Raw genomic sequence first — 26317 nt, 5'->3', positions numbered from 1 at the left:
ACTGAGCAGTACTCACATATTAAAGTCTGACACTTAATCCGGGTGACACCTCTCTTCATAGCAAAGTCATTTACATAAATCTGTCCACTGTTGTAGGTGATATTAAAGACAACCTTAAAAAAATAAAAAATAGCAGGCAAAATATTAATATAGACAGTCAGATTTTCAGTTTCATAAATAAAGAACAGATTAGTGAGTCACTATTGTATAAAATACTGAAATGAATAACATCTGCGGAAGCCACATGTTCGCAGGTAGAGTTTGATTCACAACTTACTAATATGTTGAGTAAACAAAAACAACAAACCTGTGCTTCTTGAGATTCCCCACTGGTTTTCCACATAGTAACATTAACTCTGATGTTTTCCTGAAAAAAAAACAAACAAAAAAAAACAGTAATGAGAAAATAAATTGAGTCCTGTAAAATGGAAGTGTCTTGCAGTGCAAAAGACATTAAGTCTACCAACTACTTTCACGTACTTTACTGAAGAATAAATGACATGTAGGACAAGTGAGCACATTCCCTATGCTCACTGTCTGGCAAAGTGCAGCTAGTGGAATATGCTTACTTGTCCCACACATCCATTTTTAAACAGGACTAATTACAAAAGAACAATTACCACTCCCTGTTAAGTGAAAAAAAGTGATTTTTTTTTAAAAGACGATCAAGAAAACGTGCCATGTTTTCACATCCCAATATGCTTGAAATTGACTCAATTATAGCAAGGGCCCTACCAAATTCACGGCCATGAAAAATGTGTCACAGATCGTGAAATCTGGTCTCCCCCCGTGAAATCTGGTCTTTAGTGTGCTTTCACCTTATACTATACAGATTTCACGGGGGGAGATCAGCGTTTCTCAAATTGGCAATCCTGACCCAAAAGGGAGTTGTGGGGAGAGGGGTCACAAGGTTATTTTAGGGAGGTCGGAGTATTGCCACCCTTACTTCTGCACTGACTTCAGAGCTGGGTGGCTGGAAAGCAGCAGCTGTTAGCCGGGCACCCAGCTCTGACGACAGCACCCCGCCAGCAGCAGCACAGCCAGAGAGCGACGGCTGCTGACTGAGGGCCCAGCTCTGCCAGCAGCAGCGCAGAAGTAAGGGTGGCCATACCATACCATGCCATCCTTCCTTCTCTCCTGCTGCTGTTGGCGGCTCCGCCTTCAGAGCTGGGCTCCAGTCAGCAGCCACCACTCTCCAGCTGCCCAGCTCTAAAGGCAGAGCAGCTGGGCAGTACCGCAACCCCTCCCTACAATAACCTTGCGACCCCTCCCCCAACTCCTTTTTGGGCCAGGACCCCTATAGTTACAACACCAGGAAATTTCAGATTTAAATAGCTGAAATCATGAAATTTATTATTTTTAAAATCCTATAACCGTGAAATTGACCAAAAAGGAGCGTGTATTTGATAGGGCCCTAAATTATAGTAAATGAAGATTGAGAAATTCCGACATATTAGGTTTTTTCTATCTGTGGGTCATGACTCAAACTTGGGTCATCAAAAGCTGTCCAAAATGTGTCATGTGGAAGACAAAGTGTGGGGAGGAGTTTCCTATCCTGAGAGAGGCAGTTGCAGAGCCCACTCCGCACTCACCCTGCAGCTGCGGCTCCAGTCCTGTAGGGCTGTCTGGGCTCAGTTCCCACTTTGTGTGTTACAACTTGTTGCTGGGAGCCTCAGCGCTGCTCAGGTTTAGCCCAGCCATCCCTCCATCATGATGACAGGGAGCTGGCAGGGCCAAATTTGAGTCAGTGGTGCTGTGGCCCCATGCGCCAGCTGGAAACGCCACTCACACAAAGGTGGCCTGGCCAACCCTTCACCACAGGGGCCAGGCCAAACCTGAGCGGTGCTGCAACCCCAGAGGTCACAATGCCTGGAGCAGGGAGCCAACCCTACAGGACAGGAGCCATAGGAGCCACCACGGTAATATGTATGGTGTACTTATTTAGTACGTATTAAATTAATATGTATAAAGAAAAGGAGAACTTCTGGCACCTTAGAGACTAAAATTTATTTGAGTATAAGCTTTTGTGAACTATAGCTCACTTCATCGGATGCATTGGAGCTGTAGCTCATGAAAGCTTATGCTCAAATAAATTTGTTAGTCTCTGAGGTGCCACACGTACTCCTTTTCTTTTTGCGGATACAGACTAACATGGCTGCTACTCTGAAACCTATTAATATGCATATTACATATTGCGAAGAAGAAATACTTAGTAGGCAGATGTTTTTTGTGCTAAAGCTATATCCTAGGTTGTGACAGGCCATCACATTTTACAAATGGGTAATACAGTATGACACTTAGTCCATTCCCACTCCACATCAGTGCAAAGTAATCTACATGATTTTTAGTGCTTGATCCAGTCTAGTTTTCAATAAGCATAACGCTGCCTTTAAATGGGACAAAATTTTAGTTGTCTGAGTTGCTGGTAATCCTCACTCCTTCTGCCCCATGACACAACCCTTAACCCCACCCATACATCCTTTCCCTGTCCAGATGCAAAGGATTTGTTTCCCTCTTTCAATCTCAAATTGTTTTAATTCATGCCATTATTGCCCCCTACCATCATCCAGTCCCTAAGAAAACTTACATCTTCTCCCTCCCTTCTCATCATTCAGTCCTGTCACTTTGTCCTGACGCCTACTTTACTAGCACTGTCAATCCCTCATTTGTCTCTCGTACCTTCCAAATAGCTCCAAAACCTGCCACGGTTCATTCCGGTCTTCAAAAAACAACTCCCTCAAACCTGACACACACTCACTACTGTTCCACTGTTACCCTGCCCTTTCTCAGCAAGCTGCTTGACAAAGTAGTTTTTAATTTCCCCACTTCACTTTTCATACAACCTTAACTGATTTCAACCTGCTTTTTGCTCTGGCCATAATTTGGAAAACTTTCTTCTCCTTAGAGCCATATCTTCTTTTTCTGCTGTTGGTACTTTCTTCTCCATACTCATTTTCCTCAACTCAGTGCAGCCTTTTTGACTGCATTTTCTTGTACAAACTTCATAGCTAAAGAAGCATCTCAGAGTCCCTCAGATCACTATTTTACTTCTGCTCTCTTTGACCCTCTCTACATTGGGATTTGAGACATGTTTTAAAAGAGACAGTTTGGGGTCACATAGACTTAAATGGTTTTTGGAAATGGCTTTATACAATTTAGATTGTAAGCTCTATGGGACAGGGAATGTCTTACCATGTGTGTGCACTGCACAACAGGGCCCCATTTACTGAGCGGGTCCTCATTATAATAATTTAGCTTCATCTATGCTGGTCAGTCCAAACCACATTTGAAAATGATTTGGATGGAACGAGGTTTAAATCAAGTATAAACACTCCACAAAGCCCAAGAGATAGCAGTTCTCTGGGAAAATGACTCATTTATCTATCAACCACAAATATTTTGTCCCCAGTAAAATGGGGTTGAAAACAGTTTGGCCACTAATGTACAAAAGCCAATTTGCTCCTCAATGTCTGTTACAGGAAGCAGAGGTCTACCATTTCCAGAACTAGAAACAACCATTCAGGAAAGATGAAGCTCACCAGCTCATTTACATAACTAATATCAGTTACTGCCAATGTAAATCAGATTCATAATAAAATTGTAGAACCCAACCCACTGGGCTTTCAGCCAGCTCCCTCACTCTAAACACATTCTTCTCATCTGGCTCATATTAAGAAATACTTAAAACAAACATATATTTAATCTAACTCTTGATTTAGCATTAAGAGCTGTATTGTATCTTTTACCTCCCAGCCTTACACAGCAGAGATTACTATTCCCTTCCTCTTGTGATTTCCTAACTTCTTTTGCTTTGCCAAGTAACACTGAATGATCCACAGGGTACGTTTTCCAGCCAGTCTTATTCCTCCCTCATTTTTTAGGATTCTGGTGCATTTTGAACATATTTATGCAAAAGGTATTTATACAAAAATCTTTACAGAATGATGTAGAATGACTCACTCAGATGATGAGTTGGGGGAAAAACTGTGCCACTGTTCCAAAAATAATGAAAAGGGAAGAAGGAAAGTTCATGTTTCAAAAAAGTGTTAGATTGGCAAATGAAAGGGTGTAACAGGACATGCTGAGTCTTCAGCTAACTCAACATCTTGTCACTCAGCTCCCCACCAGTATTTGTTAATTGGGACTTAACTGGAAGACAGGTAACTTGACCTAAGGTGCCAGTTAACTGAATAGAGCTATAGCTGAGGGGCTAATTGAGGGGGAGCAACCCCCAGCAGCTGGGATTTTATGAGCAGACAGGAAGAAAGTTCTGGGAGCCAGAATGAAGGCAGATGTAGACGTGACTAGCTATTACTCGTACTGTTCCCTTCCCTAGAAACAAGTTGGGAAGCTGGTTATGGACTCTAAATATATGTAAACAACACTACCAGCTGTGGCCTGTGGAAAGAATATAATAAAGTGCAGTGGTGGTGAAGAAGACCGGGTGACTGAGTGAGACTGGAAAGGATCCTCCGGACACCACCCCATGACAAAGGCATAAAAGAAAAATACATGTGCTCAAATACTAGCGCTAAACCCAAGCATTTCAAGCTTACAATGTGAATTATACTCTAGTTATTTTGGTATTTCAAGGTCTTTCAATCCTTTCAACTCATAGTATCTAGTCCTAAATTAAAATATTCTTAACTCCCACTTGAATGGGAACTTTAACTGCATATGTTTAAGTAGTTTAAAAAAATGAAAGTGATCAATTGTCCTGTCCAGTCCATATACTGCTAAAGTTATGGACTGCAGTCATAGTGCCTGGACATTCAAAATGCTTTGAAGTGTGCAACATCAAAAAGGTTGCAGCTCTTGATCTAGTCAGAGCAATTTAGTCTGCCACAACACACACCCACATCTGCCTGTAGCCCTTGCAAAAAAAAAAAAAAAGCCACATCTGTGTTCATGGCTTGCAGAGCCACATGGGCAGCAGAGAAATCATGCTCTTCCCATTCCCAATTCTCAGGGCCTTCAGTTCTAAGTCTGTTCATAGCTAGATAGGACTAACTCTCCTGCTCAGTAACTGTTTGAAGGGTCAAAATCCATATGCTGTTTATGTTACAACCTGATATATAGACTGTGTCAGCTCTTTTTACAGGCCCAAAAATCCAGAGTTTGGTCAAGAAGACAGAGGCCTAGCAAACAGTGAACAATAGCTAAAACGGAGAACAAACAAAGGACAACCTTGCTTTTTGCTAAGATAAGTTTGGTCAGCAAGAAGCCAGGTGGAAATTATAATTGGGGGCTTTATCTCAAAGTTGCAAACAGACCAAAGGAATGAAAGGGGCCCTGTTTCTTCTGTAGAAGAGGTGCCTTCCTACACACCAGCCCTGAGTTTATGGAAGAGGTTCAAACATGTCAGTATGAGATATGATATCCTCCCTCTCACAGATGTGCACCTCTCCCCCAAGCCATTGCCAGTGCCTGCCTTAGAAACACAAACGAACAACTAAAAGACTATCTTTATTGCTATATACTTTTCATTTGTCCTTTTGCTTTAATTCCTAGGTGCGTACCTGTCAGACAATCAGGGGAGCTACTTTATTCCTATGGATCCCAAATCAAAATTCAACATATATATTTTATACTAACACACTCTATATTGTTTAAAGGAAAACACTTGGGTACGAATTAAGTGTCATGTGTTAACCTGAAACCATGGGCGGAGACATTATGTAACCTTTTGACCATTGGCTACCGTGCCTATCTTGTCTTGCTGCTAGACCTATCCAGGGGTTTGGGACTGCCTACCCTGTCATTTCCCTCCACCCATGGAAAATCCATATAATCCATTGTAATCAATTGTTTGGCAGTGTCTCTGAGCCTAATAAGCAAGGTGACACTCCGCCAGCGTTGTGCGTAATAAACCCATGTGCTTGATTCTACACGGTGTCCATATTTTGTTCCTTCACTGTTTGACATTTTTTTGTTCCTCCCCATATCCATAATTGGCTTGTCTGCCCCCGAAAAATTTATCAATGAAAAAAAACAGTTACTGATCTTTCGTAACTGTTGTTCTTTGAGATGTGCTGCTCATGCCCATTCCATGCTAGGGATGCGTGTGCCACGCACAGATGCCAGAGATTTTTCCCTCAGTGGGATCCATAGGGCCTGCCATGGTGCCCCCAGTGCTCCTGCGTTGGTATAAAGGGCATTGCCGGCTCTGTGCCTTCTCAGTTCCCTCTTGCTGGAAACTCCGACAGCGGAGCAGGAGGGCAGGTCATGGAATGGATATGAGCAACACATCTTGAAGAACAGTTACGAAAGATTAGGAACCATTTTTTTTTCTGGGAGTGCTTGCTCTTGTTGATTCCATGCTAGGTGACTCACAAGCAGTATCCCTGGAGGTGGGATCAGAGTTCATGGATGTGCTGATCGCAACACTGCTCTACTGAAATCAGCATGGTCACGGGCCTGTTAGGTGATGGCATAGTGGGATGTGAAGATATGAATCAACAACCACGTCGTGGCCCTGCAGATGTCCTGGATTGGTATCTGCACAAAGAACACTGCTGATGAAGCCTGGGCCCTTTGTGGAATGAGACCTTCACCTGCTTGTAACTAGCTCAGATGCAGGCAGTGATCCAGGGTGATATTCTTTAGGACGACACCGGTAGTCCTTTCATTCTGTCCACCACAGCTACAAAAAGCTGCACAGACTTGCAGAAGGGCTTCATCCTTTCAAAATAAAAGGCCAGGGCCCGTCTAATATCTAAAGCAGGGGTGGCCAAAGTGTGGCTCACGAGTCACATGCGGCTCTTTTATAGTGAAAGTGCAGCTCACCGAGTCTCCCCCACACTCCCACCCCATTCTCCACTACCAGTCTGGGGTGGGGGGAGCTTAAGGCTTCTGCCCTGTGGCAGGATGGTGGGGCTTGGGGCTTATGCCCTGCGGAGAGGGGGATCTGCAGGAGGCATCTGGTGGGGCTTAGGGCTTCAGCAGGAGCGGGACTGAAGCCCCGAGCCACAGCTGGCACACCCCACAGGACTGAAGCCTTGAGCCACAGTTGGCATGCCCGTCTCTCAAATGTCTGAAGATTATCATAAGCGGCTCGGCAGGTCAGTAAGTTTGGCCACCCCACTCTAAAGTATGTGGCCAATGTTCCTCATTGGTGCTGTGAGGCTTTGGAAAGAAGAGTCCTGATTGTTATTGAACTGCAACACCAACTTTGGTAGGAAGGGTGGTTGGGGGTACAGCTGACCTTGTCCTTGAAGAACACCGTATAAGGAGGTTCTGAAGTCAGGGGCTTTGATTTCGGAGACCCTTCTGGCTGACGTAATCACCACTAGGAAAGTGACCTTCCACGAGAGGAGCAGTAGAGAACAGGATGCCAACAGCTCATAGGGGAGTGCAGCGAGCCTTGACAGGACCAGGGTTAAGTCCCATGGGGGAAATTCGGTTCATGGACTTGTGAGTAGTGTCTTTCTAAACCCTTGAGGAACCTGATCGACATCTCGTGGGAAAAGACTGATCTGCCTTGGACTGGAGGATGGAAGGCCGAGATGACTAACAAGTGAATCTTGAACGATGACAGTGCCAGATCCTGGTGCTTCAGATGGAGCAAGTCATCCGAAATGGACTGCAGAGAAGACCAAGATGGAGAAAGATTCCATTCTGAGGCCCAACAAGTGAAACGCTTCCACTTAGGTAGGTAGCCCTGGTGGAGGGCTTCCTGCTACCTAGCAAAACTTGCTGGACCTGCTTTTCGGGGTTCAGTCATGCAGAAGCCATGCCGTCAGGTGTAGAGAGGCAAGGTTTGGGTGAAGCAACTGGTCTTGGTCTTGTGAAATCAAGTCTGAACGTGGTTGCAGCTCCAATGAAGTTGCCAGTGAGAGGTCCAGAAGTGATTCAAACCAATACTTATGTGGCCACGCCAGAGCTATCAAGATAAGATCAAGAGGGACAAGGTGAAAGTTTAAGAGGACGTTGTGAACCAAGGGGGATTGGCAGGAAGGCGTACATCAGTCCACTCGCCCACGAGAACAGGAAGGCATCGGACACAGAGCCCTTGCTGAGGCCATGCACTGAACAGAACCATTTGCCTTTTCTGTTCTGTCTGGTGGTGAACGGGTCCACTTGGGGAGTTCCCCACTTCTGGAAGTTAACGCTGACAGCCTCTGGGTGAAGAAACCTCTTGTGGCAAGAGGAAAAGGACCTGCTGAGGTGATCTGCCAGCGTATTCTGCTCTTCTGGGAGGTGTGCCACCTTGAGATGGATGTCGTGGTTCACACAGAAGGCCCACAGTCAGGGCTGAGGAGCAAGCTCCCCCTTGCTTGTTGACGTAAAACATCAAGGCCATGTTGTCCATCAAGACCTGCACAAGACTGCCTGACAGCTGGGAAGAAACACCTGGCAGGCCAGGCATATTGTCCTGAGTTCCCTAATGTTTATATGCAGGGAGAGTTCTTCCTGGGACCAGAGACCCTGGGTCTGAGATTGCTGAGGTGGGTTTGGTCCCATCCCCGGTCTGACAGCCTCTGTGCTGTTGAAGAGGATGAAAGTCTCAGGGAAAGAAAACAACCAACTGGAGCAGAAGGAAATGATCCCATAGTTGGGACCCTCCTTCCAGATGATGTTGTGGTATCCGCTCACACCGAGGATTCCTCTCTAGGGGAGGAAACTCCAGTTATTAGGAATAGACAAGTATTAGTAATGGGCGATTCAATTTTTAGAAACATAGATAGTTGGGTTTGCAATGACCGGGAGACCCGCACGGTGATTTGCCTGCTTGGTGCAAAGCTTGCGGCTCTCTCGAGACATCTAAGTAGACTTATATGTAGTGCTGGGGAGGAGCTGGTGGTCATGCTACATGTCGGTACCAATGACATAGAGAAGGATAGGTGAGAGGTCCTGGAGGCCAAATTTAGGCTGCTAGGTAAGAGACTGAAGTGCAGGACCTCCATGGTAGTATTCTCTGAAATGCTTCCAGTTCCACGCGCAGGGCCAGTTAGACAGGCAGAACTGCAGGGTCTCAATGCATGGATGAGACGATGGTGTAGGGAGGAAGGGTTTAGATTTATTAGGAACTGGGGAAACTTTTGGGAATGGGGGAGCCTATACAGGAAGGATGGGCTCCACCTTAACCAAAATGGAACCAAATTGCTGGCACTTAAAATTAAAAAGGTCGTAGAGCAGTTTTTAAACTAAGGGCTGGGAAAAAGCTGACTGGTGCGGAGGAGCACGTGGTTCAGACAGAGACAACCCTGAGGGGAGGATCAATTAATGGAGATTCTCTATGTCCTAGTAAGGAGGAGAGGATGGATGATGATAACATACAGGTAGGATCTGATAAGAAAAAGTCAAATGAAAAAAAGTCCCATTCAATTACATCATGTAATGGCAGACAGCTAAAAAGTGACAAGTTTTTAAAGTGCTTATATACAAATGCTAGTATAATAATAAAATGAGTGAACTAAAATCCCTCATATTAAATGAGGATATTGATATAAATAGGCAACACAGAAATGTGGTGGAATGAGGATAACCAATGGGACACAGTAATACTAGGGTATAAAATATATTGCAAGGACAGACATGTCGTGCTCATGGGGGCATGGCACTATATATGAAAGAAAGCGTAGAATCAAATGAAGTAAAAATCTTAAATGAACCAAACTGTACCATAGAATTTCTATGGATAGTAATTCCATGCTCTAATAATAAGAATATAGCAATAGGGATATATTACCGACCACCTGACCAGGCTGGTGATAGTGACTGTGAAATGCTAAGGGAGATTAGAGAGGCTATTAAACCCAATAATAATGGGGAAGTTCAACTATCCCCATATTGACTCGGTACATGTCACCTCAGGACGGGATGCAGAGATATGGTTTCTTGACACCTTAAATGACTGCTTCTTGGAGCAGCTAGTCCTGGAACCCACAAGAGGGGAGGCAATTCTTGATTTAGTCCTAAGTGGGCACTGCTCTATTCTCTGAGCAGACAGACTCCAAGCTGCACAGCCTCAAAGACTTGAGCGCCACGCTCCATTCTCTAGGCCTATATGTTCTCCCGGCCTTCAGGAAGCATTTCAGACCTCAGCAGCCATAAGAACATAAGAACCACCATACTGTGTCAGACCAAAGGTCCATCTAGCCCAGTATCTATCTATCCCGTCTTCCGACAGTGGCCAATGCCTGGTTCCCCAAAGGGAATTAACAGAACAGGTAATCATCAGGTGATCCTGTCATAAATATAAAGGGTAGGGTAAAAACCTTTAAATCCCTCCTGGCCAGAGGAAAAACCCTTTCACCTGTAAAGGGTTAAGAAGCTAGGATAACCTCGCTGGCACCTGACCAAAATGACCAATGAGGAGATGAGATACTTTCAAAGCTGGAGGGGGAGGGGAGAAACAAAAGTTCTCTCTGTCTGTGTGAGGCTTTTGCCAGGAACAGAACAGGAATGGAGTCTTAGAATTTAGTAAGTAATCTAGCTAGATATGCGTTAGATTCTGTTTTGTTTAAATGGCTGATAAAATAAGCTGTGCTGAATGGAACGTATATTCCCGTTTTTGTGTCTTTTTGTAACTTAAGGTTTTGCCTAGAGGGATTCTCTATGTTTTGAATCTGATTACCCTGTAAGGTATTTACCATCCTGATTTTACAGAGGTGATTCTTTTATTTTTCTTCAATTAAAAGTCTTCTTTTAAGAACCAAGGGTTTGGGTCTGTGTTCACCTATGCAAATTGGTGAGGATTTTTATCAAGCCTTCCTCAGGAAAGGGGGTGTAGGGTTTGGGAGGATTTTGGGGGGGGAAAGACGTTTCCAAGCAGGCTCTTTCCCGGTTATATATTTGTTAGATGCTTGGTGGTGGCAGCAATAAAGTCCAAGGGCAAAAGGTAAAATAGTTTGTACCTTGGGGAAGTTTTAACCTAAGCTGGTAAAAATAAGTTTAGGGGGTTTTTCATGCAGGTCTCCACATATGTACCCTAGAGTTCAGAGTGGGGAAGGAACCTTGACAGATCCTGTGACAGATTTTCATTACCAATCTGCCTGGGCCCACAGTTAATCAGGATAGGGCCACAGGATCTTTCTGGGGAGGAGATGACGAGGCACACCAAGTGTCTAAATTTTAAAGCTTTATTAATAAAATAATAAAACAACAGCAGAGAACACTCCATCACTCGGGGGGAAGAAAGCAAGTGTTAATGCCCCAAGCCCTAACCCACTTTCATACTCACACATGCCTCCTAGACTGGCTAAGTCTGGGTGTAACGTCAGAAGAGGGGCAGGGGGGGGAGGGTGGCAAGAGGTGGACGGCAGTGCTGTCCTGGGCTCAGACCGTCCAAGGATCTGCTGTGCTCTCCGAATTGCTCCAGCTCTCCGGAGGGTTTTAAGCCCTGGGCTCCTTTGGGGGTGTTCCATTCCACGACCTCTGTTCCTGGTGCTCTTTGTGTCAGTCCAAACCGGCTTTCTATGGCCTTCTTCAGCTTTCTCAAAACACGCCGACTAGACTTTGTTTTCCCTCCATGCTGACCTTCGCTGTTTCACTTGTTTTGGGCTGCCTTTGCAGGTCTGTGTTTGTTCAGTTGTGTCTTTTTTTTGGGTATTTTTGGTTCCAGTTGTGGTTCATTCTGACCCTTGTCCTGGTTGCTCCAAGATGGATCAGATCCGGCACGGCAGTGGGCGGCAAAACCAGGTGTTTAGCTATCCCCAAGGTCTCTAGGTAGCAGAGCTGAGAGTATCCCTGGCGGGGTGGGGGCGATTAATTTCCATGGACCGAGGTAACGAAGAGACCCAGGGAGCTGAGCACCAGGAAGCCGGTGATGACAGCATTGACCAGCAGCGCCATCCAGCTGCCCAGCAGGAAGATGTGAACAAAGGATTCCATGAAGAAGGCCTTGTAGATGCTGAGGCCCAGCAGCAGGGTGAGGGGCAGGTTGTAGCGGGTGAACATCCACACCAGGGCAGCCATGGCGATGTAGTGAACCAGGCTGATGTTGGAGTCGACACTCATCTGGATATATTTCCAGTCAAATTCAATGCCAAGGGCTCCACCCAGAGAGGAATGCACCTGGACACGACCAGCTTTGCCGTGGCCCATCCCATGGCTGCCACCATGATCTTGTACTTGCCCTTCCCCGCGTTCCTCGACATCACCAGGTGCAGCCCCACCAGGTCCACCGTGGCCTTCATGAACTCCGCCACAAAATCGTAAGCCCCGGCTCCACCCTCCCAGGTGGGAAAGAAAGTGGCCAAGAACAGCATCTTGCAGAGCTGGACAAAGAGGTAGGTAGCCCCAGCTTGGAGGCATCTCCAGAAAGCATTATACTCCAACAGGCTGCTGCACTTGTAGGTGATGAAGTAGGGGAAACAGGCCAGCACGAAGCAGTTCCCAAAGTGGAAGAGGGTCACGGCTGTGCTGGTGCCAGGATCAGCGTGGGGGTAGGGGGACGGGGCCATCTGGCACCGCCCAGATCCTGCTAGACCCCTTGGCTCCCCCCAGGCCAGGGACAGAACCCAGGAGTCCGGGCTCCCCGCCCCTGATACTCACTAGACCCCCTAGTTGTTGCCCATTCCCAGCTTCTCGCAAACAGAGGGTAGGGACAACAGAGACCATGGAGGCGCTGTGCCCGGTACTGCCTCCAGGTGATGCCAGGGGATTGGTGACCGATGCTGGGTCAGGGACTGCTGCAACAGGGCCAGGAAGGTGCCGCAACCACTGATGCCAAACAGGAGCTCTCTACCCCCTGCGCCCTTCTGTCTCTGGTAGCCCTGGCTGGCATGGAACCTTGGGTGGTGAGAGATATCGGGAGAGACATCAAGTCCTTTGCAGCCTGGAAGGCCTCCAGAGTTGAGGGGGGGCCGCAAGCACGAGGTACCACAACCGCTCCCCAGAGTCAGAGGCGGGTTCCAAATCGGGCTTGGTACACCGACTGTGGATCTGGAGAGGACAAATGGCCCGGCATGGGCCCGACATCAGTTGCTCCCCTCTTCTCACTCTTCGGCACCAGAGAGTGCCCTCTCCCAGTGCACTGTTTCTTGTGCTTCTTCCTCGGCACTGGTGATGGGGAATGGTGCTGGAAAGAGCACAGAGACTGAAGTACTCAGTGCCAATTCAGAGCAGGACAGCTCAGAGCCTTCAGGTGGATGTCTCTGTCTTTCCGAGTCCTTGGTCTGAAGCCCTCATAGATTTTACACTTCTCCTTAACGTGAGCTTCCCCACGGCACTTTAGGCAAGGCGAACACGGGTTGCTCATAGGCATAGGCTTGCTGCAGGAGGAGCACTCTTGAAGCCCAGGGACCGGGGCATGCCCAGTACCTGGGACAACATCTCTCCAAGACTGGGACAACTATCTGTTCTATATACACTCAGAATAACTAAATCTGCTAACTACAACAGATCAGAGTCCAAACCACTGTTAGGAAAGCCTTGCAAGAGCAAGAAGGTCATTCCTAGCAACCATGATGGGCAATAAGAAGGAACTGAGAGGGTATGGAGCTGGTGATGCCCTTTATACCAGCACGTGCGTGGAGCTCCAGGGGGCACTAGGACCGGCCCTGCAGATACCACTGAGGGAAAAATCTCCAGCACTTGTGCACATGGCGCGGAATGGAATCGACATGAACAAGCACTCAAAGAACAACATTTATTCCTGTTGTCATATATACCCATCTTGCATGCACATAACAGAGGCCTTCAGAGGATTACCAACTATGTAAGGTACATTCCAAACAGATTTTAGGCCATGTCTACATTAGCGAGCTTACAGCGCCACAGCTGCGCCACTGTAAGATCGCTTATGTAGCCACTCTATGCCGACAGGAGAGAGCTCTCCTGTCGACATAATAAAACCACCTCAATGAGCAGCGGCAGCTATGTAGGCAGGAGACTCTCTTCCAGCGACACAGCGCTGTGCACATTACCACTTATGCCAGCGAAACTTATGTCACTCAGGAGTGTTGTTGTTATTTTTTGTTTTTCACATGCCAGAGAAACATAAATTTTGCTGACATAAGTGGTAGTGTAGACATGGCCTCAGTATTTTTGGTGCTAAATGATAGAGTCTCAGTCATCCTTGCCTCAATTGTGTCTGCACTGCAACAGAAATATTGCACTGACACAAATAGTGGGTTGTTAATTCTGACAGCTATAATCTATGCAAGCAGTGTTGCAGCCATGCTGGTCTCAGGTTAGTAGCACCCAAGGCGGTAATACCTTTTACTGGTCCACCTTGTCTCTTTAATATGCTGAGACCAACATGGCCGAGACCCACCTTCTCTCAATTATAATTTATTACAGCTAGTCAGAGAACCTAGTAAGCCTCAATCCTAGAGGGCAGTAGTTTGCTGAGGATACATCTACACTGCAGTAAAAGACCTGTGGCACCACTGGCCCTAGTCAGTTAACTCAGGCTTGTGGGGCTAAAAGTGGCAGTGTAGTTGTTTGGGGGAGGAAAGGTCCCAGAGCCTGGGCTGCAGCTTGAGACTGAACCTCAACTACATTGCTATTTTTAGCCTCACAGCCTGAGCCCTGTAAGCCTAAAACAAATTGACTCAGACTCTGACACTCAATGCTATAGTTTTTTTTATTACAGTGTATACCCAGAAACTCCCCCAAGTTGTGCTTTAGCACAATTCCCAACCCTTTCATGAAGAGAGAAAGAAACCAGGAAGTAAACTCAGGTTTCCTACCTTACAGTACAGGATAGGCCACTACTGGAATTGCTGCCAATTATTTAAACAAAGTTACTTGGAGGAGAACTTTGCTGGTGTATGAATTTATTACAATATAGTATTAGCAGGACAATTGACCAGATGACCCAGCAGATCTTTCCCGTTTCATGCTTCTATAAGACACTTTGCAGTTCACAACTAGTGTAATCACAGGATGTTTACTCACAATTTAAATATTAACACAGAACTTCCAGCTTTTTTTAAAATCTGAGGTCAAAGTTCACAGGTCTTATGAAGCAGCCTCTAATTCCAACAGAAGTAATCTTTAAAATGGTACAAAAATAAACCGAACTATTCAAAAACTCCAAATTTACTTTATAACCTCCCTTCTCCCCTCTATCCTGCCCAACAACAACAAAAACCACAATTAACTATACACCACAACATTTTCTTGCCCCAATCCTGTAGCACTGAAATCACAGGAGCAACACTGGGGCCTACAGCACTAAAGTAATCCATAGCATGGAGCTGTCATGATACAGATGTATATATGTTAAAAATGTAAAGATATATATGTGGAATAGCTTTAATATTAATAGCTAGATTTTTCTCCCTTCTCCCAGCCAGCAGTCTTTCTACATATTGATACATACATAATCAATATGCAATATTCCATTAAATACACAAAAAGCTACTATAAGTTACAAAGTATTTAAAAAAAACTCCTACTTTTTGAGCAGTCTTATAACTTAGTCACCTGAATAATTTTTTAAAAAAACATTTGAAAAATAGACTATCATTGTCAAGTTTCAGCTTGAAGAAGAAATACAGGTCAAATAAAAATCTGGTTTATATTTTCAAAATGAGAACATGTGGACTCACCCCTCAATACACTGGCACACACAGCATGCATGCACCCCATCATACATAGCATGCATGCATCCCCTCACACACAACTCCACACACACATAGTAGTGTAGAAATGTCCAAACAGTTCTTAATGCCTGTCACAGCAAGTGGATGTCTACACAAGACTTTCTTAAAATTTCCCATGTTGCAACCGGGTCTACTGACATGGCTATAGGACAAAAAATGGTAGACCCTGCATACTTTACAGCAAAGTTTTTAGAACAGTCATCGAGGGAGATGTTATATCACTAAAACTTCACTACATTTATTATTAGTCTAAGTAGTACAGTATGAATGAAAGTAATTAAAACTAAGCTACACTTGTCAAATAAATGACATTACCATGCACTAGCTGTGCTTTTCTTTTTGCATGTACACATTTGTTTACTTCCTACTTTGCAAATTTTATTAATTCACAATCGTGTCCCAGTCACAAAGGTGAATTAGTAAGGTTCTTTGGATAACACCACCTATTCTCCCCTCTTTCCTACTTACATAGCTAGAATTAAACTTCTGCTTTCTCACTATTAAATCATAACATATTATGATTATTTTACCAAGTGTTGTAAAATCACATACCTAATTCCAAGACATTGAGACATCATTACATCATCCTGCAGTCAATTAATAAAATATGCACAGAAAGATACAGAAAATTACACAAATTTTCACAAGTTCAGAACACATATCAGGTTAGCACCACAAGATACTTGCAAAAGTTATTTCTTTTATTGGTTTAAATTAGTCATTATTAACAATCCTTTTCTCTTCCTCTGAAGTATAACAGCACATGGTGCCTGCAAGCATATGTTAATATTGTGTATGTGGTCTACATAGTGGAGAATATCTTAACATCTCACCAATGAAAAACTATTTTTTGTCAGATGTTTTTAGTATTCAACAACATAGATATTATCTGCAAGAAACATAATAGTATGCACACTAATTATATATGCCATATTTCTGACAGGTGAGTAGGCCACATCAAAAGAAATAATCAACATAAATAATCAAAAGGCAAAAATCACATCCTCAAAAACTAGAAACAACCATCCAGGGGAAAATTCATTTAGATAACTAAACTCATTTACCGCCAATGTAAATCAGACCAACCATAAAATTGTAGGACCCAGCCCATTGTGCTTTCAGCCAGCTCCCTCACACTTCATGTCTTGTTCTCATCAGGACCATATTAAGGGCTTGTCTACACTACCCGCTGGATCGAGGGGCAGCCATCAATCCAGCAGGGGTCGATCTATTGCATCTAGTCTAGACGCGATAAATCGACCGCTGAGCGCTCTCCTGTTGACTCCAGTACTCCATCAGAGCGAGAGGCGCAGGAGGAGTCGACGAGAGAGCGTCAGCCTTCAACTTACTGCAGTGAAGACACCATGGTAAGTAGATCTAAGTACGTCGACTTTAGCTACGTTATTCACGTAGCTGAAGTTGTATAACTTAGATCGATCTTCCCCTCCCCCCCAGTGTAGACCAGGCCTAAGAATAAAAAAAACTAAATGAAAACCAAATGACCTAAACTTAATCTAACTCTTCATTTAGCATTAAGAACTGTATTGTATTTCTTTTACATCCTAGTTTTACACAGCAGAGACTATTAACTACTTTGCCTTGTGATTTTCCTAGCTGCTTTTGCTTTGTCAAGGAACTCTGAAGGACCTGAAGGATGTTTATTCCAGGCCCTTTTAATCTTCCCTCATTTTTTAAGCTTCCAGTGCAGTTTGAACATATTTTTGAAAGAAGAATTTAACAAAAGATAACGTTGTGAAATATCTCTTGAACCGCTACAGAATAATGCGGAATGATTCGCCCAAATTACAAGGAAAAAACCTGTGCTGCTGTCCAAAGAAAATTATGAAAAGAAGGAAAAGTCCATGATCCATAAGTGCTTGTTTGGGAAATGCCAGGCACTGAGCAACAAATGACGTACTCAAATACTAGAGCTAAAGCAGAACATTTCAAACCTACAAAATAAATCAGACTCAAGTTATTTTAGGATGTCAATGTTTTTCAATCCCTTCCTGTCATGCTTTCCCATAACCCCTTTCCTAAATTAAAAACATACATTCTTAACCTGCATCAAAAGGGATCTTTAACATCATGTTTAAAAAGTTTAAAACATCAAGCAATTGATAGTATTCTGTCCACAAACTGTCAAAGTTACATAATGCCCAGTCCAGACCTAGCTAAAAGTGATAATATTGCACAGATGAGAAAGCCACTCACAGGTCTGCAGATCCAAAACTATTCAGAGTAAAGATTAGTCTACCACTCATTGTATCCCTTAAACATCACGTCTTGTGAAGAAGCCACATGGACAGGGGATAGAAGGGAGAACTCATGCTCTTCTGATTCTTGGGACCTTCAATTTCAAAATCTGCAGCAGCAGCTACATTTTGACAAGTCAGTTCATATCTAGTCAAGAGTAATGCTGCTCAGCAATGAAGGTTTTGTTTCTTCTATCTAAAATACCTTTAGGCATGCTTTAGAAATGTATCAAGCTAAGAAATATTTGTTCCTATTCAATCATTTGTTCCCTGCATCTTCAATCCACATAGGAGTCCTGACAATTAAGGAACATTCCAAACAGATAGTAACTTTTAGGCGGTAAAGTACAATTGAGACTGGGTCATTCTTGCCTCACCTGTTTCTGGGCCAGTGTAGATACATCTCACTGACACAGAAAGAGTTGTCAATGCTGACAGCTGTTATAACATTTACACACAGCAAACCTCCATAAAGCCCCAATCCTACAGTTACACAGGTGCTATATGTTTGCAACAGCATCAGGACCATAGTTTCCCAACTGAGAGTTTCCAGTTAGCAAATGAAGGCCCTCTGTGAAGAGAGGCAGAAACCAGGAAGTAAACTCAGGTTTTCTTTTTGCAGTATAGGATGTACCACTAATGGGTTTGCTACCAGGCTTATTTTTTTATTTACACAGTTATCTTGAGGAGAGCTTTGTAACAAAGTTCATGTTATCAGTTGTGTGTTAACAGGCCAACCCAACAGAAGCTTCCCATATGGTACTTCTGTGATAAGATGCTCTGACGTTCACAACTATTGTAATTAGAGACAATTTCAGTATCTACACAGAACCAGTTGTTGGGTTTGGTTTTTTGGGGGAGGTGGTGTAATTCTAGAGGTCATGGTTTACAGGTCTCATGAAGTATCCCCTAATTCCAACAAAAGTAACCTCTAAATCGTACCAAAATAAACCCCTAACAAAAAACAGATTTACTTTATAGCCAATCATATAAATATATATTTCAGCACCAACCCCCACCTTATGTGTACCCAGGAACCTATCCTTGCAACAAAGCCCGTTGCCAGCTGTGTCCACATATCTATTCAGGGGACACCATCATAGGGCCTAATCACATCAGCCACACTGGCCCACCTTGATTATCATACACATTTTAAAGAGAGTGGTCACTTTGGATGGGCTATTACCAGCAGGAGAGTGAGTTGGGGGGGGGGGGCAGAGGGTGAGAAAACCTGGATTTGTGCTGGAAATGGCCCAACTTGATGATCACTTTAGATAAGCTATTACCAGCAGGAGAGTGGGGTGGGAGGAGGTATTGTTTCATGGTCTCTGTGTATATAATGTCTTCTGCAGTTTCCACGGTATGCATCTGATGAAGTGAGCTGTAGCTCACGAAAGCTCATGCTCAAATAAATTGGTTAGTCTCTAAGGTGCCACAAGTACTCCTTTTCTTTTTGCGAATACAGACTAACACGGCTGTTACTCTGAAAACTATCAGAGGCTCGTTCACCTGCACATCTACCAACGTGATATATGCCATCATGTGCCAGCAATGCCCCTCTGCCATGTACATTGGCCAAACTGGACAATCTCTACGTAAAAGAATAAATGGACACAAATCAGACATCAATAATTATAACATTCAAAAACCAGTTGGAGAACACTTCAATCTCTCTGGTCACTCGCTTACAGACCTAAAAGTGGCAATACTTAAAAAAACTTCAAAAACAGACTCCAGCAAGAGACTGCTGAATTGGAATTAATTTGCAAACTGGATACAATTAACTTAGGCTTGAATAGAGACTGGGAGTGGATGGGTCATTACACAGTTAAACTATTTCCCCATGTTTATCTCCCCCCCCCCCCCGCACTGTTCCTCAGACATTCTTGTCAACTGCTGGAAATGGCCCACCTTGATTATCACTATAAAAGGTGTCGTTGTCCTCCCCCACCCCCGGTAATAGCTCACCTTAAGTGATCACTCTCCTTACAGTGTGTATGGTAATACCCATTGTTTCATGTTCTCTATGTATATAAATCTCCCCACTGAATGCATCCGATGAAGTGAGCTATAGCTCACGAAAGCTTATGCTCAAATAAATTTGTTAGTCTCTAAGGTGCCACAAGTACTCCTTTTCTTTCTGCGAATACAGACTAACACGGCTGCTACTCTGAAGCCTGTCTATGTACCATAACATTTTCTTGTAGCACTGAAAGCAAGATTTGGGCCTACATGTTAATCATGTTAATCTATAGCACGGAGCTGTCAAGATATGGATGTATGCGTTAAAAAAACAAAGAAAAAATACAGCTCATGTGCGAGTTAATTTTTAATGCCTGTATTTTCTCGCTTCCCCCAAGCAGCTGTTTTTCTAAATATTAACATGTGCATAAACCATCAATCTACAGCATTCCCTTCCATACACAAGAGAGTAAAAAAACAAACAAACAAAAAAAAGGAGAGATCCATCCCCGGTAAACTCATTTTGGTGCAGTCTGAAAACATGGAATCACCCAAGCACATTTTAATAAAATGCGTTTGGAAAACAGATCCTCAAGGTCAAGTTTCAGCACCCGGCCAGTATCAGGCTTATATTTTCAAACTGACAGCCTGATTCTCGCCATGTACGCTCATCCCTCACTGCACTGAGGCACACCGCACACCCCTACCCCACCAGCACACACCCCTGTCTGCCAAGTGCGTCCCTTACCCCCGCCCCCGGCGCACCCCGGCCTCCCCAGCACACAGGGGCGCCGGAACAACCGGTACCGCGGGGGAGGGCTGCGGCTGAGAGCCACTGGACCCGCTCTCCGATGGAAAGCGCTTCAAGCCCAGCCCCTCTGCCAGCGCACCCACCCCGCCCCGCCGCGGGCCGGGTCTCCCCTCTCGGTACCTGGCTGAGGGACTGTGGGCGGGCGGCGGCGGGCTGCGGAGCCGCGGGGCCGAGCAGCCCCAGGCCGAGGAGGAGCAGCAGCAGGAGCCCGCCAGGCCCCAGCGCAGCCTCCATCTTGGGTCCCGGGAATTAAAGCAAACTAGCGAAACATTCCCCGCGGGGAGAGGGGCGGGCCGCAGCGGAGGGAAGGGAGCGGAGCGGGGCCGGGCCCGGGCTGCGGCTGGCGGCTGCCGGCTGTTGCATAAGAGCGGCTGGAGGGGCGAGCGGGACGCGCGCAAACACCCCGCCTCCGCGGGAGGGGGGCACGTCGGCCGGCGGGCCGCGGCTCTGTGTTGGCCGAAGCCCAGGCCCCGGGGCGTCGCCGGAGCCATGCGCGGGAGGGAGGCGATGGGGTTTCCCGGCGGGAGGTGGGAAAGGCAATGAGGCGGATTGGCTCGTTCCGGCCATTGCATCGCCCCGCGTAGTGTGTGTGCCGGGCAAAGCCTGGTCTCCCCTCCCCCTTCCCGGGCCCTGCCCCTTTCCTCCCTCGGCTACAGCCTGTAGGGGAGGCTCCAGGCCCAGCTGTTCCCCTGGCTGCCGGGAGCGGTCTCCCAGAAAGGGACACCCCCCCTCCCGCCAGCCAGCGCGCTCCTCTCTCTCCCTCCCTCCCCGCTCCCGATGCCGGGGCGCGATGTTGGAGAAGTGGGCCGGCTCTCAAAGCCCCGCCGTCCCAGCCCGCAGTATGTGTGCGGGACGCTCTCCTCGCCCCGCTTTGTATCTTCGGGTACGTGCCGGGGGGGGGGGGGGAGTCTTTATTGTAAGTGAAAGTGAAACTGTCCAAGCTGAGTAAAATGTCAAATGTAAACAAACAGCTTAAGGAGAGAAAAGAAAATGAGATGTTAAAGTATTTTAATTACAATAATAATGCAATGGCCTGATCATGAAAATTGTTACAAACACATTTATAGTTATTCCTGTACTCACTGACGGCAGTGGGATTCCATACAGGAGTAACTAAGGACCTCAGTCCAAACCCATTACGTCCGTGGATAGACTATCATTGCTTTCAGTGGGTTTTGGATCAGACTCTATGCGTGTGGACAACTCTTTGTGGGATTAGGTCCCCAGATTGTTAAACGAAATAACTGGGCCCCAAAGTATTATTCATTACACATCTTTTAAAAAAATAATTGTTTTTACTTTTATAAATCCCCTGAACAGAAAAGGAAAGAAAATTAATTAGGCCTGCTTATATTACAGCCTTTTAAAAATCCTTCTTACTTGCTTGACAGTCTGCAATTGTCTGCTGAGCTAAAGCCTATTTTAAGATTTTGTAGTTAATGAATCTTTGATGCAACTGATGGTAATGATTTCTCTTAAACCATTTTGTTCTGTGATATCAGGGCCTACTGGGAGACTTTTTCAGTGAGCCAGGGCTGCGCTCTAAATATCCATTTTACATTAAGAAAACAAATTGCACATTTTGAATAATGCTTTTTACAGTAAGCAAATAGACTCGCATCCCCACAGACCATATGAACATAGGTGGTGATATTCATGTGATAATTACTTCACCATACATCTTTGCATGGCCTCACCTGCACGCTGTCTATAAATCCTTTTCTGAAGCTATTTCGAACAAACCAAATTCTCAAACTGTTGAGGAGCTTTGAAGAGCCACTGTATATTAAAAAACAAAATTAAAAAAACCCTGCTATATAAATGTTTCCTTCTTTTCCCCCATAAGTGGACTTTTCTGATGTAATCTACACTGGTTTGAGATGTAGGCAATATTCTGTCTTGCACCAGAACCAGGTTTGAGACCTCCCTACCCTGCAAGGCCAGAAGTGGGAGCTCTATATCACTGAAAAGGGGAGATTCCAGATATAATAGGCAGGAAAGGTAAATACATTTAAAACTCTGTGCAAATAATAATTTGAAGGATAGAAGATCTATATACTTGAAAGTTAAATACACAAAAGGGCTTATTTTCAAATACCTTGCATCTTGCATGATCATTTACATCTGTGTAGAGCAAATGTGAAATGTTATGAAAACAGAGAAGTAGTATTTTACACCCACTTTGCACATGTACAAGGCAATGGAGGTTGAGGTTTAGGAGTCTTACAGGAAATGACATCTTGCGCATTCTTCTCACTTCTTTGACTTTGAACCATTCAGCACTGAAGAAACTTTCATGTGTATAACTGCTTGGTCCTGCTTTATTTTATTTTTTTGTTTTGTTTGTGATTATCTCCAAATAAATGTTATAATTTTTTTAAATTTTGATTTCTCAAGAATTTATTTAATAATAAATATTTTATATAGTTGCTTTTTATCTGATAATTTCAAACACTTGCCAACAGTTAGTATGATTTTTATTGTTGTTATTATTTCCAGTTAGATCAGGAAACTGAGGCACAGAGAAGTTTTGTGATTTGCCCAAGGTCACATAGCAAATCACTGACAGAGCAAGGAATAGAACAGGTTTCTTGATTTCCATTTCCTTTCTCTACCCCCACACTGCTATTTAAATTAGGGCTGTCAATTAATCACAGTTAATGCAAGCGATTAATGCAAAACAAATTAACTAGATTAAAAAAAGTCATGATTAATCACAGTTTTAATTGCACTGTTAAACATTAATAGAATACCAATTTAAATTTATTATAAATATTTTTTGATGTTCTACATTTTCAAAGATTGATTTCATTTACAGCACAGAATACAAAGTGTACTGTGCTCACTTTTGTTTCAAATATTTGCACTGTAAAATAGAAACAAGAAATAGTATTTTTCAATTCACGTCATACAAGTACTGTAGTGCTATCTCTTTATCATGAAAGTACAATTTACAAATATAGAATTTTTTTATATACAACTGCACTCACACACAAAACAATTTAAAACTTTGGAGCCTGTAAGTCCACTCAGTCCTACTTCTTGTTCAGCCAATCGTTAAGAGAAACAAGTTTGTCTATATTTACGGGAGATAATGCTGCCCACTTCTTATGTACAATGTCACCTGAAAGCGAGAACAGGCGTTCGCATGGGACTGTTGTAGCCGGCATTGCTGGGTATTTACATTCCAGATATGCTAAACATTTGTATATCCCTTCATGCTTTGACCACCATTCCAGAGGTCACGCTTCCATGCTGAATTTAAATTGATATTGTATTATTGGTTAACAGTGTGATTAATTGTAACTATTTTTAAAATTTCACGCTTAATTGTGATGTTTTTTTAATAGTTTGACAGCCCTAATTTAAATGCAGCATGGCTGTCTACTGAAGCAGTTTCCAAAAAGAAGACTCATCTATAAGAGAAGTACCACTCAACGAGGGTGCAGAAGTTCTGTTTGTGTCTGTTCATTGTGCAGTCTCACTCTGGAGGTCAGCCAGCAACATAATGCAATAAATCTGGTAAATAGGGATCCTAGTGATATATTTTGCTGAATTTCATAATGGTGACAAAGCTGTTTGCAAGGATGGAATGGCAGATATAAGCATGCATCATTTGTTGGCACTTGTGAATATTGCATATGGGAGTAGGTTTAAATTACATGCATTCCTAACTATGGATTGCATTCCAGTGGTAAGTCATAGTTCGTGTTTCAGTGGGTTTCGTTCTGATGAACTCTACACAACTGACACCAGGCCCATTTCTAAAGCTACTATGATGTTCTGAGTATGGACTTTGTGATTAAATCATACTTAAAATGTACTAAACAAAAAGATAGTTATTTAGAATACTGTATGAATATGCAAACATGTAGCAAAATAAGGATCCCCTTTAGCCTTGCATTTTCAACAGAGCCTGAAGGATTCAGCACCCAACTCCCATTGAAATTAAATGGGAGTTGGGTGTCTAACTAACTCCCTCAGACGCCTCTGAAAAATCCCATCTTTGATGATCCCTGTACAGGATATTTATCTAAGTGTTGACTTCCTTCCTCTCTCTTTTCCCTTCTGCTTTCACTTACCCTATAAAGCCATTCTTTCTTCTCTTCCATTTGATGCTTTCTTCATCACTCCCTCTCTTAATTTTCCTCATTCAAAATTACATTGAATACATGTGACACTTTTTGGTGTACCCAGGACTGAGAGTCAGCCTGTTACCCCGCGTCTCTAGGGGGAGGGAGTCTTTCTTGTGGTAGTTGGGTATCAGTTTCCTGGCACCACCAGATTTTCGGTCACTCAAGTACTCTCCCAGGGCTGTCCCTAGCCATTTTGGTGCCCTACGCAGGCCCCCCCCCCGCGGGGGGGCTGTGGGGGACCCCAGGCCTCCTCGGGGGCAGCACCTGCTCCCTCCCCCGCCAGGGTCTAGGCTGCACTCAAGGCCTGCGGGGCCCAAGGGGCAGGAGCTGTGGGGGCCAGTTTGGGGGGGGGCCCACAGGCCCAGAGTGGTTCGGGGAATTAGCAGGGGGCTGGGAGCAGCCCGTTCCGCTTCCCTCGCCCCGTCCCCAGCCGTGTTGCTTGTGGGAGGGGTCCCCTGCACTCACCAGCAGCAGTGGGAAGTGGAGCAGCCTGACCGCAGCCCGCTCTACTCAGCCGGCTTCCAGCTGCGGCGCTCTGCTTCCCGCCGCCGGTGAGTGCGGGGGTCGGTCCCCCCCCCTTCACGGGCAGCGGGAAGCGGAGCGACTCGGCTAGGAGCTGGCTGAGTAGAGCGGGCTGGGGCCGAGTTGCTCTGCTTCCTGGTTCCGCCGGCGAGTGCGGGGTCGCTGGGGGAAGACGTGGAATGGCGGCGGAGCTGGGGGAAGGGTAAGAGGTGGGGTGGAGGGAGTTGTTCAGGGCCCCCACGCCCCTAGGGACGGCCCTGCCCCTTGCAGTGGGCGGCGGCCAAGGGATAAGGCTGGTTGCCGGAGCTGGTGCTACCGCGTATGCAGCTCGCAGCTGCCTAGGGCACCATGAAATTTGGGGCAATTTGGTGCCCCACGCAGCTGTGTATTCTGCGTGTGCCTAGGGACGGCCCTGCACTCTCCTAACTCACCTTGCAGGCTAACCATACGTACACCCCAAGCCCCCCTGAATCTTTCTCCTGTGATTTCCAGCCCCTGACACTCGTTACTTACAGAAGTTCCAGATGCTACAAAATCAGTGCCTGTTGGCGATTAAAATATTAAATAGCACAACGATAGCCCCCACCCCATAGCATTAGCAAAGATAAAGCAGAGCAGTGCTAATGATAATGAAAAATAACATTTTTAAAAGTCCGTGATTTAAAGGTGCGAAACCACACGCTGCCAGTGGAGGAGAAGAACAAGGTAGCCCCACGTCAGGCCCCCACCAGCTGCTGCTGAGACAAATCAGTGAAGGGCCCGGAGGTTTTAGGCAGACACACTTTGACAAGGGACGCTTTTAACACAAGCAAGTACGGCTGTCTGTGTAAAACACCTCACAGAACCCCGCCTCCCTCAGCGGCTCCATCCACCTTTGTAGCCGGCTGCATGAAGCGAAACAGCTCCCACCCCTCACAGCCCCAATCCCATAACCCCTGCAGGCAGACTCAGCGCGCGCACACGCACGCGCACTCCCCCTGCCACTGCCAATCAGCGCAGCGCATGCGCCTTGCCTACCCTCACCCCCCTGTGCGGACAGTGCCCCGCCCCTCCGCTCCGCCCACCCTGCCCCCT

At 45.2% G+C, this 26317-nt stretch overlaps 1 protein-coding gene and 1 pseudogene across 3 annotated transcripts in view; both read right to left on the bottom strand.

Moving 5' to 3' along the window:
• GINM1 (glycosylated integral membrane protein 1) overlaps positions 1-21054 on the bottom strand; it is a 34491-nt gene extending 13437 nt beyond the window's left edge. The window contains exons 1-3 of one of the 2 annotated variants that reach the window (XM_084623712.1): positions 20706-21054; positions 308-367; positions 17-113 (exon numbers count right to left, since the gene is read on the bottom strand). In XM_084623712.1, coding sequence (XP_084479838.1) covers positions 17-113; positions 308-367; positions 20706-20819 — 271 coding nt within the window. In that variant the 5' untranslated portion in view covers positions 20820-21054. The remainder of the gene's footprint in view (positions 1-16; positions 114-307; positions 368-20705) is intronic. The other variant, XM_084623711.1, reaches the window with a different exon arrangement.
• On the bottom strand, positions 11663-12564 carry LOC311518326 (BOS complex subunit TMEM147 pseudogene; annotated as a pseudogene). Its single transcript has one exon. The product of its transcript is annotated as a BOS complex subunit TMEM147 pseudogene (transcript).
• Positions 21055-26317: the final 5263 nt, after the last annotated feature.

Source organism: Lepidochelys olivacea (assembly GCF_965140295.1).
Source record: "Lepidochelys olivacea isolate rLepOli2 genome assembly, chromosome: 3".
NCBI lineage: Eukaryota > Metazoa > Chordata > Testudines > Cheloniidae > Lepidochelys > Lepidochelys olivacea.
Note: the sequence above shows the minus strand (reverse complement) of the source record. Positions and strands in the feature narration are given on the sequence as shown.